The 15,447-nt window shown below is 38.9% G+C and overlaps 1 protein-coding gene across 1 annotated transcript in view; it reads right to left on the bottom strand.

Moving 5' to 3' along the window:
- The window catches only part of dpyda.1 (dihydropyrimidine dehydrogenase a, tandem duplicate 1), a 177,804-nt gene that overhangs the window by 120,575 nt on the left and 41,782 nt on the right, over positions 1 to 15,447 (bottom strand). Inside the window, exon 4 of the mRNA XM_035414829.1 lies at positions 3,355 to 3,442. Within this exon, the coding sequence (XP_035270720.1) occupies positions 3,355 to 3,442 (88 nt within the window). The remainder of the gene's footprint in view (positions 1 to 3,354; positions 3,443 to 15,447) is intronic.

The raw sequence follows: 15,447 nt of genomic DNA, 5'->3' as shown, positions 1-15,447 counted from the left end.
GGCTTTTCAGTGTAAAAAGTTGAAAGTGTGACTAGATAAATGAATTGAAGGAATAAACATGAGATTTTAGGATTAATGTGCAAGGTCTATGAATAGTCGGTTCTGTAAAACAAACTATGTAAGTGCTGAAACAACTTTCAAAAGACATTTCCCACTTCAGCACGTTCGTTTGTTGTTGCCCATAGAAACATCAGATCTGTCAGAAACTGAAAAGTATTTTCACATTTTGCATCATACAAGACTATGCTCCTGTTTTAACCATACCTTTAAATAGGAAGAAAAAGTATGACAATCATTGGAAGAGATTAAACACTTTTGAAAGTCTCAATTTCCCATTAGTTGTGTTGTACTTCATTAAAGTAGAACCATTAAGTCTTTCTAGCCATTTAATTAGGAAGTCTATATTTATAACTGGTACAACTTCTGCTCTTATGAACCTGTCAAAACAAAACTAAATGAAAACACATTTCAGGGAAGACAAAGCGAGATCTGACAACATTACCGTTTTTCTTCATGTATCATAATCCAGTTGATAGGAGAAATTGAATTTTGCTTATCTTAAAATAAAAAGAATTGGATTTTAACTCAAATCTGCAATATATGTGTGGTAATGAGTTTGCGGCTTGAAAAAGAATTAAAGACCCTTGATGGTTTTATAATGTTCCCCAGCATGGCAAATTAACAGTCATGAAGGAAATAGTAGCTCTGTAAGAAGACTCTTTAATATCTCATTTCCAATTCTTCTCATTTTCAAACTCAATACAGAGGTGAAGCAAGTGTTTTACTCAAAGTGCTATTCCTTGCAATAAAATATTATGTACCAAAGCGCAGAAAAAAATCATGGCAAGGTCCATAAAAAATATAAGCATATGGAGTTATATTTTAAAGAATTTAATTGTGACCATTGAGGTGTGTGCAGCTCTTAATTGTGCCTGCACTATAGTATTAGAATATCAGAAAAAACTTCACATTTCAAGATGTACACAACAATTGTCAATTAAAATATTCAATATTCAAGTCAATCATTTCAGGCGATTGGTTTATTTTTTCTTTTAGTTAATTATACTTTGTTGACTGTATTTTAAAACAGTTAGGATGTCCTTTTTAAAGTAATGTACTTGAGCCCATGGCTATGCATACAGGAGCAAGTGATGTACAGAATTAGACTGAATGAAGAAAAAGCCTTAATATCTGGATATTGTGCCAGGCACCAGCAATAACCTCTTTTATCCTTGGTAAGACACTGACATGTCAGTGAAGAAAGTTTGGAATAATGTCATTTGCCAAGAAAGCCCACTGCATCATGGCAATTCCATTGTTTCACCTTTATTTTAACATGCACTTGCCTCAACGTCTTTTTAAATACATTTATGATACAATAGGCGATAATAGTATTTTATCTTCTTTTATTTGCTGTTGGATGAGTGAGATGTACACATTATTTCTTATGACGTATGCAATGCCCAAGTTAATTACAAGTTGGAAACTTTGCCGTTATTATTTTGTATCATCGAGATAGCTGAGGTATTTTAGCTATACTTATGGCAAGCAAGTACTGTACATCAAGAGCTGTATTAATTTTTACTGAATTAGTCCTTGACTATGTTGCTAGGTCTACTGTACAATATGGGTCAGATTTACTACGCCTTTTGCAACTAGTTTCAGCTATGACAGTCTTATGTATCGAACAAACGCACAGGGCTGGAAGCCTAGATGAGTTGCATAGGCCTTGAAGATGCACTGAGAGAACCTTTGCAACAAGAATCACACTATTTCAACTCCCTGAGAAAGAAATCATAAACGGTACAGATTAAGCAACCATACAATAATTACGGCTGGGTGTTTGTCACGGAAAATATTGAATAAAGTCACAGAGCACTCACTTAAAAGTTTTTCAAAAACACTGTAACTGAAAAAAGGGCAGAAATTTTAAAAAATATTTACTGAATTAACCAAGATCTCATGTGCAGCAGTGCAAAATGACTGCAATAGCATGCGCAGTTGTAACAGTAACAGTGCTTGAAGTTTAAAAAAAATAAATGCATTGATAGGCTGCTGCATTTAATTCCTTTTGTTGAGCATAGAGAAAGAATGTTTTTTTCTTTTAACAGAACATTGATAGAAAAAATAAAATAATAAAAAAACATGGTTACAGTGTCACTGATGAGATTACCGTAACTACAGGAAAAGGAGCACTCAGCATCTAGACTGTTGCAGGGACATCAAACATTGTATTGCAACAACTGACTGCATTATAGCTACCATCCAAAACTGTCGAAAAATCATGAAAAAACACGGAACTGCCAAAAAGGGACAAAAATCATGGAATCAGTGACACCTGAAACTTCTGTTACAAACACCCAGCCATAGACATAATTACCATTCTGGGAGAAACAAAAGATGACCTAGAACCACCCACACAATGTTCCCATTCCATCTTGGCAATAGTCAAGCTCCTTTCAATATTACACAATTCTGCATCTGAATCATTTCAATCAACAGTTGCCATTGTGCCACAACAGTTGCCACAGCAGTTCACATTTTGTCATGCGCTGTTTGTAGTTCTTGATACGATCTTACGTCCCACCAGAAGATACATCAAATTCCCCACATCCAATGAAGATATTCAACACACTGAAAATATGTTTTTTGAATTGCGCGTTTTAAGCTCTGCTTCATTCGCAAAATGGGATTAGTAGGCAGTTCCATTCGCTGATTGCGCAATTAGCTGTAGCCTTAGTAAATAAGACATTCATTTCACGCAGACTGCGTGGGCACCAACATACCCTCATCAGGGCGCATTTTGACCTGCAAGTTTTATGCACGCACGTCTGGCCCTACGTATGAATTAAATCCACCTATTTGAAAAGTGAAACATATTAGGTAAAACTTTGATATGCAATATTATGTGAATAATGACACAAAACGCAAGAGCACTTTGATTTGAGGATTTATAAAGAGATACTCCGAAAACAGAGGACATCCAGGCAGAGGCCTCTGAGTAGAGAAGCAGAGAGAACCTACAGTAATTATTTCAAGCCTCTTTCTGTTCACTTACCGAAGAGACCATACACATGAAAGACAGGTCTACTACATGTACAACACCAGAGTAACCATGAAATGCATCCATTTAAATGAGTAGCCTACACCTAAAATACTGACCCTTTGAGTCATGGCATTCACCAGTCACTGTTGTTCATTGATGTAACTGTGTAATTAAGCTAGAATTAATAGCAAACCTAGAAAAAAGAAAGTCATAAAATGTGAAATAAAGTGTCTGTCAGTTTCAGTATTAGCAGGTGAAGACCTCACGCATATAGGGATGATTCACTTGTGAAAAGAGGAAGAACTTACCTTGTTTGCAATACTGGTGATGAAAAATTTTATGTCCAGGTTGGTCGGGCAACTTTTCTGACAAGGAGCATCAGCGCATTTCAGGCACCTATAAGATAAATAAATGATGTAATGATTAAAAATTATAATTAAACCAGTCATGCAGCTTAGAAAACCTTGCATGTACAATTAAATGAATAAATAAATAAATAACATTTTGGTTGCACAGGTGTGTGTTATCAACAACTGCATTTAAGTTGTTGTTTTTTTTGTTTTTTAATTTATGATAGCAAGAAATGACCCCTCTTGGTCAGGTAACATGATGAGGATGGACTGCAGGCAAGGATACGTCACAGTAGGGTAGTCAGATTTAGTTAAAAAATTCGAATTTTCCTAAAACAGGAAAAAAAAAATCATTCAAATTAACTTTTTGAATAATGTAAATACATGTGCTGTTCTAACCAAGTAGATCATCTTGTGTTCTTGGTAAATAATATTTAAAAGGATCTTGCTAGGCAGCCAAACTGAAGCAGACCTGGTTTTCATGATATTTTCATGGCGTAGCCAATTTTGTTCTTGAGAACATTCTAAGAGAATGAGAATGTTGTGCTCTTTATTAAAATAAGGGTGTAATTGTAAGGTTAAAATATAGTATCAATTCAATCAACACATGATCTAGACAGTTTTTATGTGATACTGTGATTGTCTAGCTTTTTGCTTATTTCAGGTTGTCGTTACAAACAACAATATTCTCAGTCAATTTACCTACAGTACATAAGGGCTAACCAGCCCTGCTTTCTGTTCTGTCGCTGTCTGTCAATGATTTATGTCAGGACTTTTAGTGGATCTTTACCTTCCTTCGCCTTGGTGCCCTTCTTGCATCTCCTTGTGGACACAACATGCACAAAAGGAGGCACCTAAAACTACACTATACAGTATATTTCATGGTAATGTAATAATTATGCAGCTTTTGCAACAAATATTAGAATGCAAACAAATCACCGTTATTGTTTCAATACAATATTTAAATGTCATTTTTTGGCCCAGTTGACAGTCCTACAGCACAGTAGTGGTGTATCTGGTTAATGTGTTTTCTGCCCTTGGTCTGAAATGAAATGCCATCACTCAAGACAAAAGGCTAGCTGATTCTTGCTACGCTGTGAGATGCATCTTCAGCAACTGCTACCAAAGAGTAATGCTGTTATAAATTCCGGTGACTACATAACAGCTAGAAGGCACCATATTGGTAGACAATGAAATACCCATTTTAAATAATAAATAGGATAATTTAGTGCAGGGTAATTAAATATTCATGCGGAATCAAAATGGATGCACCCTGTTTTGTTGGTCCATGTGATTGGCGCGTGACAAGCCAGTAGCAGGGGGAGTTCACAGGCTGCACATTCACTTTCATTATTGAACAGGTTCAGCAAATAAACAGCTGTTGAAATGGCAGAAGTTAATGAGCCAGGGTGATACAGTAACACAATTTTAGGATTTTTTTTTTCATTTAAGTAGGTGAGATACAGAGAGATAAAGAGAGTGAGAGAGAGCAAGAGACAGCGAGAGAGATAGAGAAAGAGAGAGAGAGAGAGAACAGCACCCGCTACAGCCAGACTCCTATAATAATCCCATCTCGCAATTCTCTAAGCTCAGTGCAGACTAAAGTGCACGAGGCAGCCATTAATACCACTTATCACCCTGACAGCGGGGTAATTACAGCAGTGCTGTAGCCAGGTAGTCCCACTGAAACACCCTGCGCCGTGCTGGAATATGCACCGGCGAGATGTTTTATTAAACCTGGGTGGTTGATCATCAAGTGACATTAGTGTTGACCTATTTTTTTATTTGACAATAAATTATCCCTCGCCCAAAGCATAATGGAGATTGCAATGTGGCTTTACCAAGGAAATGGCACAGCTGCGACACAATGGCTGGAGAATACCATGCAAAAGTAAAGTGCACCGGAGATATTAAGCATGATCCTGTCTCTTCTCTGGCTCAGCATGATTAATACTGTTGGGGGGGGGGGGGGGGAAATCAAGGCGACACAACAACACCTCACCACACACATACACACACTGCAAAGGCACGTGTAAGTGCATACGCGAACGCACACGCACGCGTAAGTGCATACACACACATGTGCAAGCAAACACACACACACATGCACACATTTAAGTACATATACACACTTGTGCATGTAAGCGCATTTACATATGCGCACGCACGCACACGCACACACACCCACAAATGTTCACACATACACATATCTTTTTTTTTTTTTTGTAACATGACGGATGCTGATGAGTATGTATCTATACAATGTGTTCAAGATGCAGCTGTTGAATACTAGTCATTGCGCATAAAACTGCAATGATAAACCTGCTATTCTAATTTATTGGAATACTTTAATAGTGCTAATTGCAGATTTGTAGAATTTACCATATAACACAAATATTTTACAGGGAGCCATAATGTCTTCGACTAATAAAACGAAATCAGCAGCTAATTAAATTTGTTCAATGATTACCTTCATGTCATCATATTTGTGAAATAAGGGAATGAAGCAAGGGCTTGTGTAATAATTGACTTTTGTATAGAAAATGGTAAATGATATATGAATTCCTTTTCTCTTTTTGCTGAAGGGCATTTGTTCCCTATTTTTTCTACAAAAGGCAGCCTATAATTGCATTCAACAATTATTTATATTTCCTATTTTTCGCTGTACTACATACATATGTAGATTCATCTTATAGAAAAATATGCATAAAACATAAAACTGCTTTACATAAAAAGCAGTATAGAAAATACAAGATCAAACAAAAAATAATATCAGAATTACTGTAAGACACAGTCGTTCCTTGACTGTACAACCACAGGTCTAATTTTACTCTTTTTTTATATTATACCAAGTACAATAATAATAACCAATATCATTATTTAGATGTTTTGTTTTCTACATTTGAGAGCCTGAAAATAAATAAATAAATATAATGGGAAACCCTTTGAACCACATGGCCATCACTGTGAGGCAGTGCTGATTTTCTGCAAGAAACAATTCCATTGTCTTTTTTTTCCCTCTTCCCCTCTCAAGGTAACATTAAAGACACTGGATGATACAGCCACATTTTAGACCCTCATTTATCTCCCCAGCCAGCAGCCTGAGTGCTTAGCAAATGTCAACAGAAAATAATGCGGACACAAAGGCAATCTTATTTGTTCAAGAATTGCTCTAGGTCACAGCAATTCAGGCAGGCATACAGAGCACTGTCCACAAAGGGACTTTTTTTCTGCTCTGCGCATTAGGCACAGCACCTGTGGTTTGCAGGGCATAATAAAATCAAGTTACTGTAGAGATTTTTTTTTGTTTCCTGTAGACATTGTCACATACTGAAGCAGAGCTCAAAATTGTGGCTGTTATGGTCATACAGGTGACCGGAATTTAAACGGCGAGACCTGCAAATTAAGCTTGGGAGCACTTGTGACCGCAAATCACCCTTACAAATAATATCCTGGTAAGACCTATGTAGTTATATTTTTAACAATGAAAAATAGCGTAGGACTGAAGCGGATGAACTACCGTCTCTGTTTATATGCCACTGCTGCTGATGCTAACCAAGCTAACCAATTCAATGCCAGCTGTACTTCCATCTCATGCAATACAGCATAAATGTGTGGTATCATCAACAAAGTAATGTACACAAACTCAAAACAGAATGCAGGCTCCTGTTAGTTTAAATAGCATCAAGATGCGTTTTAAGGAGTCTGAACTCAAAGCCTATCTGAAGACTTCTTTTTTTATTCAAACAATGTTGGCCCCCCTCTTTTTCTGCCATTTTCTAAATGACAGCAATGCAGCCGTGCACCCCTGGCATCTGTGCTGCCATCCTGCAATATAACATCAAATCCATAGAGAAACAATAAGTGCAGTAACACAAGAGACTATATAATTCAATTAACATTATCACTTCTCTGGCAGGCTCAATATTTTACTGAATAAAATGATCACTACTCTAGCTAACTTGACTAACATTAGCCAGATAACATTTGCTGGTTGGTACACAGTTACAACAATGCTCCTAACATTTATTGAACGTGTAATATTAAAAATTTGGGGTCTTTGGGGAAATGATATTAAATGTTGTTACAGTGGGCACAAAGTACCAATGATGTGAAGCAAATCACCATTTGGACAGCTGCTGTATGTTTGGAACACCAGGCTACAAAGGAGTCGAGTAGCCACACAGCAATAAAAAAAGCTCTGCATTTCTTGTATACCCTCCTGATAATACATTCTTTCAATTTGTTGTGTGACTCTTTTGTAGAATTTCCACAATATGCTGAAGTAACTATCTCTTTTAGTTCATTCATTTCTATTATTTCTATCCAAAATAGACCCAGCGTCAGAAATGTGCAATTCAATAGAATACTCCAGATTTTCAAGAGGATTCGCAATTCAAATTATTGCTTTCACTCAGTTTAATTAATTTTCCCATAGAGTAGCCTAATTCTTTGTCAGAACAATATATTTCATCCCAGTTCAGTAGACTAGGGGGGATATGGTCGTATTCTTGCCCTCATCCCCTGAAATGTACCCTTCAAACTATCCTGATTCCTCCAACATTAATATCAGCTTTGTGTAAACATAATCATAACCATCTGCGGATGAATAATGTTGCTACCTTCACCCTACCCCCCCAAAAAGTCCATGTGAATATAATGCTGACGGGCAAGCATAATTTAAATCTCTGCAGCGGTTTGATGATTCATCTTGTAACCTTAAGGATGTAGGCTGAATTCTAGGTGGGTTAAGCTGTTCTACCCTTGAGCAAGGTACCTGGCCTAAACTGCTTTAGTAATGTCTGGTAAACAAACAGCCATGTAAATTGATAATATATCCATCATAAACCATGTAATTCCTCCTGGATGACAGAATCCACTAAACCAGCAAGCAATGTAACAGCAATGTTCCACTGCAATACAGCCATATGAGAATTCTAAATACCTTACTGGTTCCGTATTAAAAATGACTGAAGTGGACATGACTTAAACCAGATTTTAGCCCTTTAGGGGTGCCATTAGGGGGCAAGGGAGTTCCAAAGGCCCTCACAAAAATATTAGACCATAGGATTATCTGGGGTTGTGGGGCCCAATGTGAGATATTTTCATGGGACCCAAAATCATAGGTGGCACCCCTGATGCTTGGTGATGACAATTTAGCTATGAAACCATTACAGTCATTATACACTTGATAAGTACAGCTGACACTTTATTTGATATGTCATCATCTGAAAAGGGAGTGAAAAATCAACCCTTAAACTATGTGATTACCTCGTGTTAGAATATGCTAAAACAGTACAAGAGTACAGCCAACTTTTACTTCTAGTGTTCCATATGGGTAAGCCACGACATAAGATAGGGCACCATGGCATATGAATGGTTAACAATATGAAGATGGCAGAGTGAAAAAAGTACCAAAATATTTTAAAAGGGAGAAATCCTAAATTAATCTCTAGGGTTTGAATATTCAATTTAATTTTGCCTTTTTGTCATCTTGAAACAAAAAATAAATAAATAAATCAAACCTCTCTTATTTTCCACTTTGTGATTGTGCATGACATGAATCTAATCTCATACTTCAAAAATCCTTTTTTAACGTGACACTCAAGAGAATTCCTCCTGGCTGCATCACTAAGTAATAAAAACAAGCCTGCTTTGTATTCCTTCTTCCCCCACCAATCTGAAGTATGCGTATTCTGTATTTCTTTGTGTTTTTCAAGCATTGGGATTCTCAATTCAGAATCGAACAAAGAAAAGACTGGTCAACGCTCTCATTCTTCTGATAAATTCACTATTTCTGAATTTTTTTAAATAATAGGTCATAAATTAATGGCAACAGGAAGTTAACCTACAGCCCTCTATACACCCTGCATAAGCAACACTGCCATGTCCTATTTCCACCTTGTTTCAAACCTCCTGTGGACTGAAAAACCTACTTCCTGAATGAAATAACATCCTGACCAAATAATGAATCGAACAGTGTCTACATTGGAATTAGCACATGGTGACATCCAAAGCACCTTCAAATTGAGATGAAGAAGAAGGCATTCAGCTTGTTGGCTTGTCGTGGAAATAATAAAGCAATATGCATTAGAAAAGGTTACAGGTTGTATTTTTTTCTGAATACAACGCATCCAAATTACCACATGCACACCAGGTTTATTTTTGGTAGCATCACAGGCAAATTTTTAAAAAAAATAATAATAAAAATAAATACCAGAGCAGGCATGCCGTACAAAATACAAAAAATACTGAAACATTGCTGTGACAGTTTCCAGCACATATTTAATGATGTCAGTGTAGATCTGGAGGCTCCAGCGGGGAATCAAAGCCAGGTGAACAGAGATTATGGTGTATTCAAGGGTTACCACAGGAACCGTCAGAGCTGTCAAAGCTGTCCTGTGGAGGTCTACAGAGGATCAGGTAGGAAAATCTAACAGCTGCACAGAATATGGACAAAGCGTTACCAAAGGGAGATGAGAGAGAAAGAGAGAGAAAGAGAGGGGGGGGGGGTTGTGTGCAAGTGTGTTTGTGTGTGAGTGGAGAAAGTAGGAGAACAAATGTTTTAGGCTTATTTTTCCAAATCAGTTTTCGTTATTTTTAGAGTAATTACGGGACAGTGCACAAACTGCATGGGAATGGCCTGTCCTTATGACACAGCCATCCTGCATTGATTCACATAAAGTGCAGGGACAAACAGAGGCCTCCTGCCCACTCAAACTGAGGCGGCCCTCAGATTTTTTTTTATTTTTGGCCTCTCTCAGATATAAAATGAATTTTTTTTTTTTTAATGTGTCATTTCTAATAATCATTCATACATATTATGTATGAATGACGATCTCCAATATACAAGCCAAAAGTATTACTCGAAATCAGGCTGAACACACAGGCAAAACCCCCTTTCCCCCATGTTTCTTGTTCCTCCAGTCAGTTGGCATCAGGGATAATAATTGTGTGTGTGTATCTTACATTAATGAGACAGGGCTGCACCTTGACCCACAACTAACATTAGGACCAGATAGGAATGAGCGGCCATAACAACACCTTAAGATTGGGACAGCTTTGTTGGTACCCGATTTGCAGCGCACATTGAGGCAGTTCTAGAGTGGTGAGTGTGACTAGTCACTGTCTGTAAACATGCGAAATACATGCCCCTAGGTATCAGTGTGAGTGAATGGTGTGTGTGCCCTGTGATGGACTGGCGACCTGTCTAGGGAATATTCCTGCCTCTTGCCCAATGCATGCTGGGATAGTTAGCACACCCCACCCTCCCGCGACCCTGACCAGCAATAAGTATGTCAGATAATGGATGGATTGATGGATGAACCCTTCCGTATTTTGTTTGAGTTTGTGCCCCCTCAAAGGTTTTTGCTGGTGCACTACGCCTCTGGGGACAAACACCACACCATGGAAATGCGATGCAATAGGTGTATCCTTCCAAATCTCTTCACTTTTATTGAAAGGCAAAACAGGTCTACACATGTATCTTAAACTGTATCTGATAACATATAAAGGGAAGATTACTATTTTTACAATTGGTACATTTATAAAGAATGCAATCAAATGAATGCCAGATGTGAATTTGTTAGATATCATTCCTCCCTGCCTTTGAGAAGTTTGCGATTCTGGGCTTGAAAATATTCAGAGATTCAGTGGCTTAGCCCTTTTTCTCATCCAGTCCACTATTACTGATGTCTGGGGGGAGCGATGGGGGAGGGGTGGGGGGGGGGGGTGCTGCAGCAGCCCAAATGTGGAGAGGCATTTCTTTTGGCCCCTTGCCACCACAAAACGTCCCAGAGACAGTAAAGCACTCTTCAGTACCCTTCTTGGGATGACTTTTGTGACCTTTCTGTTGCTGCTTCCCTCTTTTCCAAGCTTGGCAGCGAGGAGATTGAGAGTCTCTGCAGGTTTTGCAGAAGGGGAGGGGCAGGGGGAGGAGGAGTCGCCGCTTGTCTCAGAAAGCTCTGATTGTAGGCAGTGGAGCACCTCTCCATTATCACAACACTTTTCATTTTCATTTTGACTGTCATAGTATTAGAGCCAGCAATGTTTTCCATTTGCAGAAAGAAAAAAAAAAACCTTCTCGAAGCTGCTTTGTTGAAGAGCAGTCACTCATTTCATGCGATCGTGTTTATCTTGGTATTTCTATGGTTGTGCAAAGCACTTTGGCCTGCTTTTTTATGATGAAGTGTGATACACATGATGATGATGATGATGATTACGATTATTACAACTACTATTATTGCTTACATTTTTATGGAAGGCCACAGGATCCCATCGTATGGATTTTAATCACTATTAATGGGTTAACTTGACATTTTACATGTTTTGAATTGCACTCCACTATATAGCTACTAATGCCATCAGCTTTCTCACGCACACGCACACGCGCACACACACAAGCACACACAAACACATATGCACACACACAAACACACATAAATATATATATATATATATATATATATATATATATATATATACACACAGCGTGGAGATAGAAACAGGAATTTAATGGAATGGCAGCACTACATGGAAGCTGTATTTCTTCCTGTATCATGGGGAGTAAAGAGCTCAATTTGGGAGCAGTCAAAGGAAGGCACACAGTCATAATGACAGCTCTAGGGACCCTGTAGGAGGTGGCAGGGAGGTAAGGTGAAGAAGCCCCTTTTACAGGTGCAGCTGTCATCTTAATTGCAGCTCTTTTTTTGGCTAGCACTAATTTAACCAAGCTTCAGCACAGGCTGCCTGCTTCCCAAGATGACCTGGGAAAAAGTGCACTGTTCCATTCTTTGATCATCTTCACACATGATAAGCTTTAAAGAATGCACAAATGAATGTTTTTTTTTAAATGACTAAACCAGGACAGGCTAAGAAAATAAATAATGTTAAATTAATTCAATAAAATAACTATACGTGTGCCTGTATCAGATGGCAAGTTTTTATTTGACATTGTAGTTTATAGAGCTTTGCTCTCAAGTTCCACACAGCAACAGAGATTTCCAATACAAAACGATCATAATAATTATCAACTGCAGAGGACAGCAGAGAGCAGCTCAGATTACAGATAGCATTAGATAAAGTCCTATGCAACCCTGCAAATGGCAATTCAGCCACACAAAGAAGAGGCAACACAGCCTGGCAGTCAGTGACAGAACATATCATGCGCAAATGCGGCAAAACAAAGATAACTGTGGGGAGACCTGATCGAACCAATGAAAGAACAACAGACGTACCAAAACCAAAGTGCAGGGCACTTGAGTGGTACACACATCTATCTCAAGTAAATTTTGATATTTTCTCCCCGCATTCTCCAAACAAAGGTGTGTTTACAGCCCCAGGTAGCATAAACGGTATCAATAAGTAATCAAATGGAAAGAAATGTCCTTACTTTTTTATGGACACCCACATTCAGCCTAAAAGGTAGGAAAGAAAATGTGTGTTTTCAAGCAGTTTCCAAATATCTTTCTCATTTTGTTTTGATCGCTTGTACAACACCTGCGTTTTGCCACTGCCTGCTGCACAAGAAACATAGCGTTATGCTGTACTTCCTGCATCGTGACAATGCAGGAACTGTAATGCTTAGCGGAAGCACACACACTAAAATGTGTGATGATTTTTGCTTGATAAATATTTTATTTTTTGTATGTTTGTCATCCTATATGTGTTTGAGATAAGTGGCGTGGTATAAGTGGAATGAAGCACTCCTAGCAGCGTGGTTCTCATTATGTATACACACTTCTGGGGTGGGAATGACACTCAGCGTTCAGCTTTGCGCTGCATTACCACCATACGTGTGCACATAAATCACGAGGAACACGGCTTGTCATGGTTTATTCCTTACACACACGTACACACATGCGCACACACATACACACATGCACGCACACACATGCACACACACACACACGTACATACACACATGCACACTCACTCACTCACACACACACACACACACACACACACACATATATACACACGCACGCACATCATTATGGTCATTATGGTTTGAAAAAAAACATTAATGTCTATAAGGTAAAAAACCATAATATTCTCCTATAATATCCTTCGAGTAGACACCATTCTACAGGGAAGGTTACAGTCTTGACAATTTAAGTATGAAGTGGGGGAAACAGATAATGTCCATAGATGGAGCATTAATAAAGGTCATTCAAGTACGTACCAATGCCTAGATGTGGGAATTCAATCGGACGGCACATTGCTATTCACCGTGGCACAAGGTGCTCCCAGGTCAGTGCCTCTCCAGCGAGTTCATCACTCATCTTAGAGAAATACTCTGAACGCTGACAGCAGTAGTAGGAGCAGTTTACAATTGCGGGGGGAGAAAGATAACGGCTTGTAGACACATTCGAGGTCCGCAAGCTTTTCATGTGGCCGATGGCAGCCGTCCGTCACCGGAGGGCCCGGCGGCGTCTGTGCCGCGGTCCTGTCGGCGCCGTCCTGCCTCGGGTTGATCAGGAGGGGCGCGGGCGCGCAAAGTGTGTCTCTCCGTGGCACAGGGGCATGTGACGGCATGCATTAGCGGCCCCCGCCGCCGCTAATGGGACCAGATTGATGACCTTTCTTTTAAGGCCCCCGCACTGTCGGGCTACACGGACGCCTGCCCCCCTCTGCCCTCCTCCAGCTGGGGTCAGCGCTTCTCCCCAAGCCAATGATGAAACATTCATTTTCACACAGTTCAATTTTGCCCAGTGTTTGCTGATGATGAGCAACATGAAAGGGAAAGGGCCGTGACGCTCACAATGCCAACAGGTGCTCTCTCTCTCCACAACACTGAATAACAAACAGACAAACCTGGCAAGAAAGACATCTTGACTATATCTCGGCTATAAAATATGTGAACACTACTACAGGACCTCTCTCGGTTTAGTGCGCCCACCACTTTTCTGGAGTAGGAATACCTCATGCGTGCACATACACATACACACATGCACACACACACACAGCAACCTGGAGTGCACAGCAATTATGGGTAAGTAATATGGTTAATAATGAACTCTAGATGGAATCTATTATACTATTAACAGAACAGATTTGATTACAGGACTTTTTCCCCCCATCAACACCAGGTTACAACATGTATTGACTGTCACGGTAACAAAACAACACGAGGCTGATTATTCTTGGATTCAACACCTCTGTATGAGCAACATCACCACAGAATGCAAGTAGCATCCCTGAGAGAGAGACAGAGACAAACCACACAAGAATCCCTCTCTCCTTGTGAAAAACGACTAATGTTTCACGCTCATTTATAAATGGGTTTTAAAGATCAGAACCCAGGCTTTTAATATTAGGCAGCTCTCAGGCCAGTAGCTGTGATGAAAAAAGCGCTACGGTCTGCTCATTCATTCCCATTGAATCTTATCACATAGATAGGCACGGAGTTATACCGAGAACAAATCAGCGGCTCTAAAGCGCTCTGGCAAAATGTCATACGTGTCTATTGATTTCTGGTAAATTTTTCTACCACTCTTCTTTGAAACCCATCAGCCCCTTTGTCATAAAAACATGCTCTATTAAAATTATTTTTTGGTTTCGAATACTGCAAACAAACACGTGATAGCTCCCTCAAACACAAATGAGATTTTTATTGAGATCATAATAAAAATTATAATTCTGCATTTTTTTACAGTTTTTTACAATCGCTAACATCCTTTTGTCCAATCTGTAGTCACATTTTCAAAACTCTAAACACAATTAGCACAACATCCGTCTGTTGTGGACCATACCATTAACACAATTCATGTTGTTTTCACAGAATATGCAGTCAATTAACATGTTTCTAAAATGCTTAAAGTTTCTTTACATACATGCTTACCCAATACCAAAATTATGGACCTTTCTTGTCTTGTTTACAAATGCTTGCACACAGCATGCCAGAAATGAAAACCTAATGTTCAAAACCTTAAATATAGTATAAAGCCTCTACTTCTGCAACAACAGTGGCTCAGAAGCTATATTGAAATAGCTGATAAGCATTTTTGAATGAACAGATCATTGAAACATTGAGAAATAGCTGATTTACTG

The sequence above is a fragment of the Anguilla anguilla genome, chromosome 4 (assembly GCF_013347855.1).
Source record: "Anguilla anguilla isolate fAngAng1 chromosome 4, fAngAng1.pri, whole genome shotgun sequence".
NCBI lineage: Eukaryota > Metazoa > Chordata > Actinopteri > Anguilliformes > Anguillidae > Anguilla > Anguilla anguilla.
This window is presented reverse-complemented; position numbering and strand designations above follow the sequence as displayed.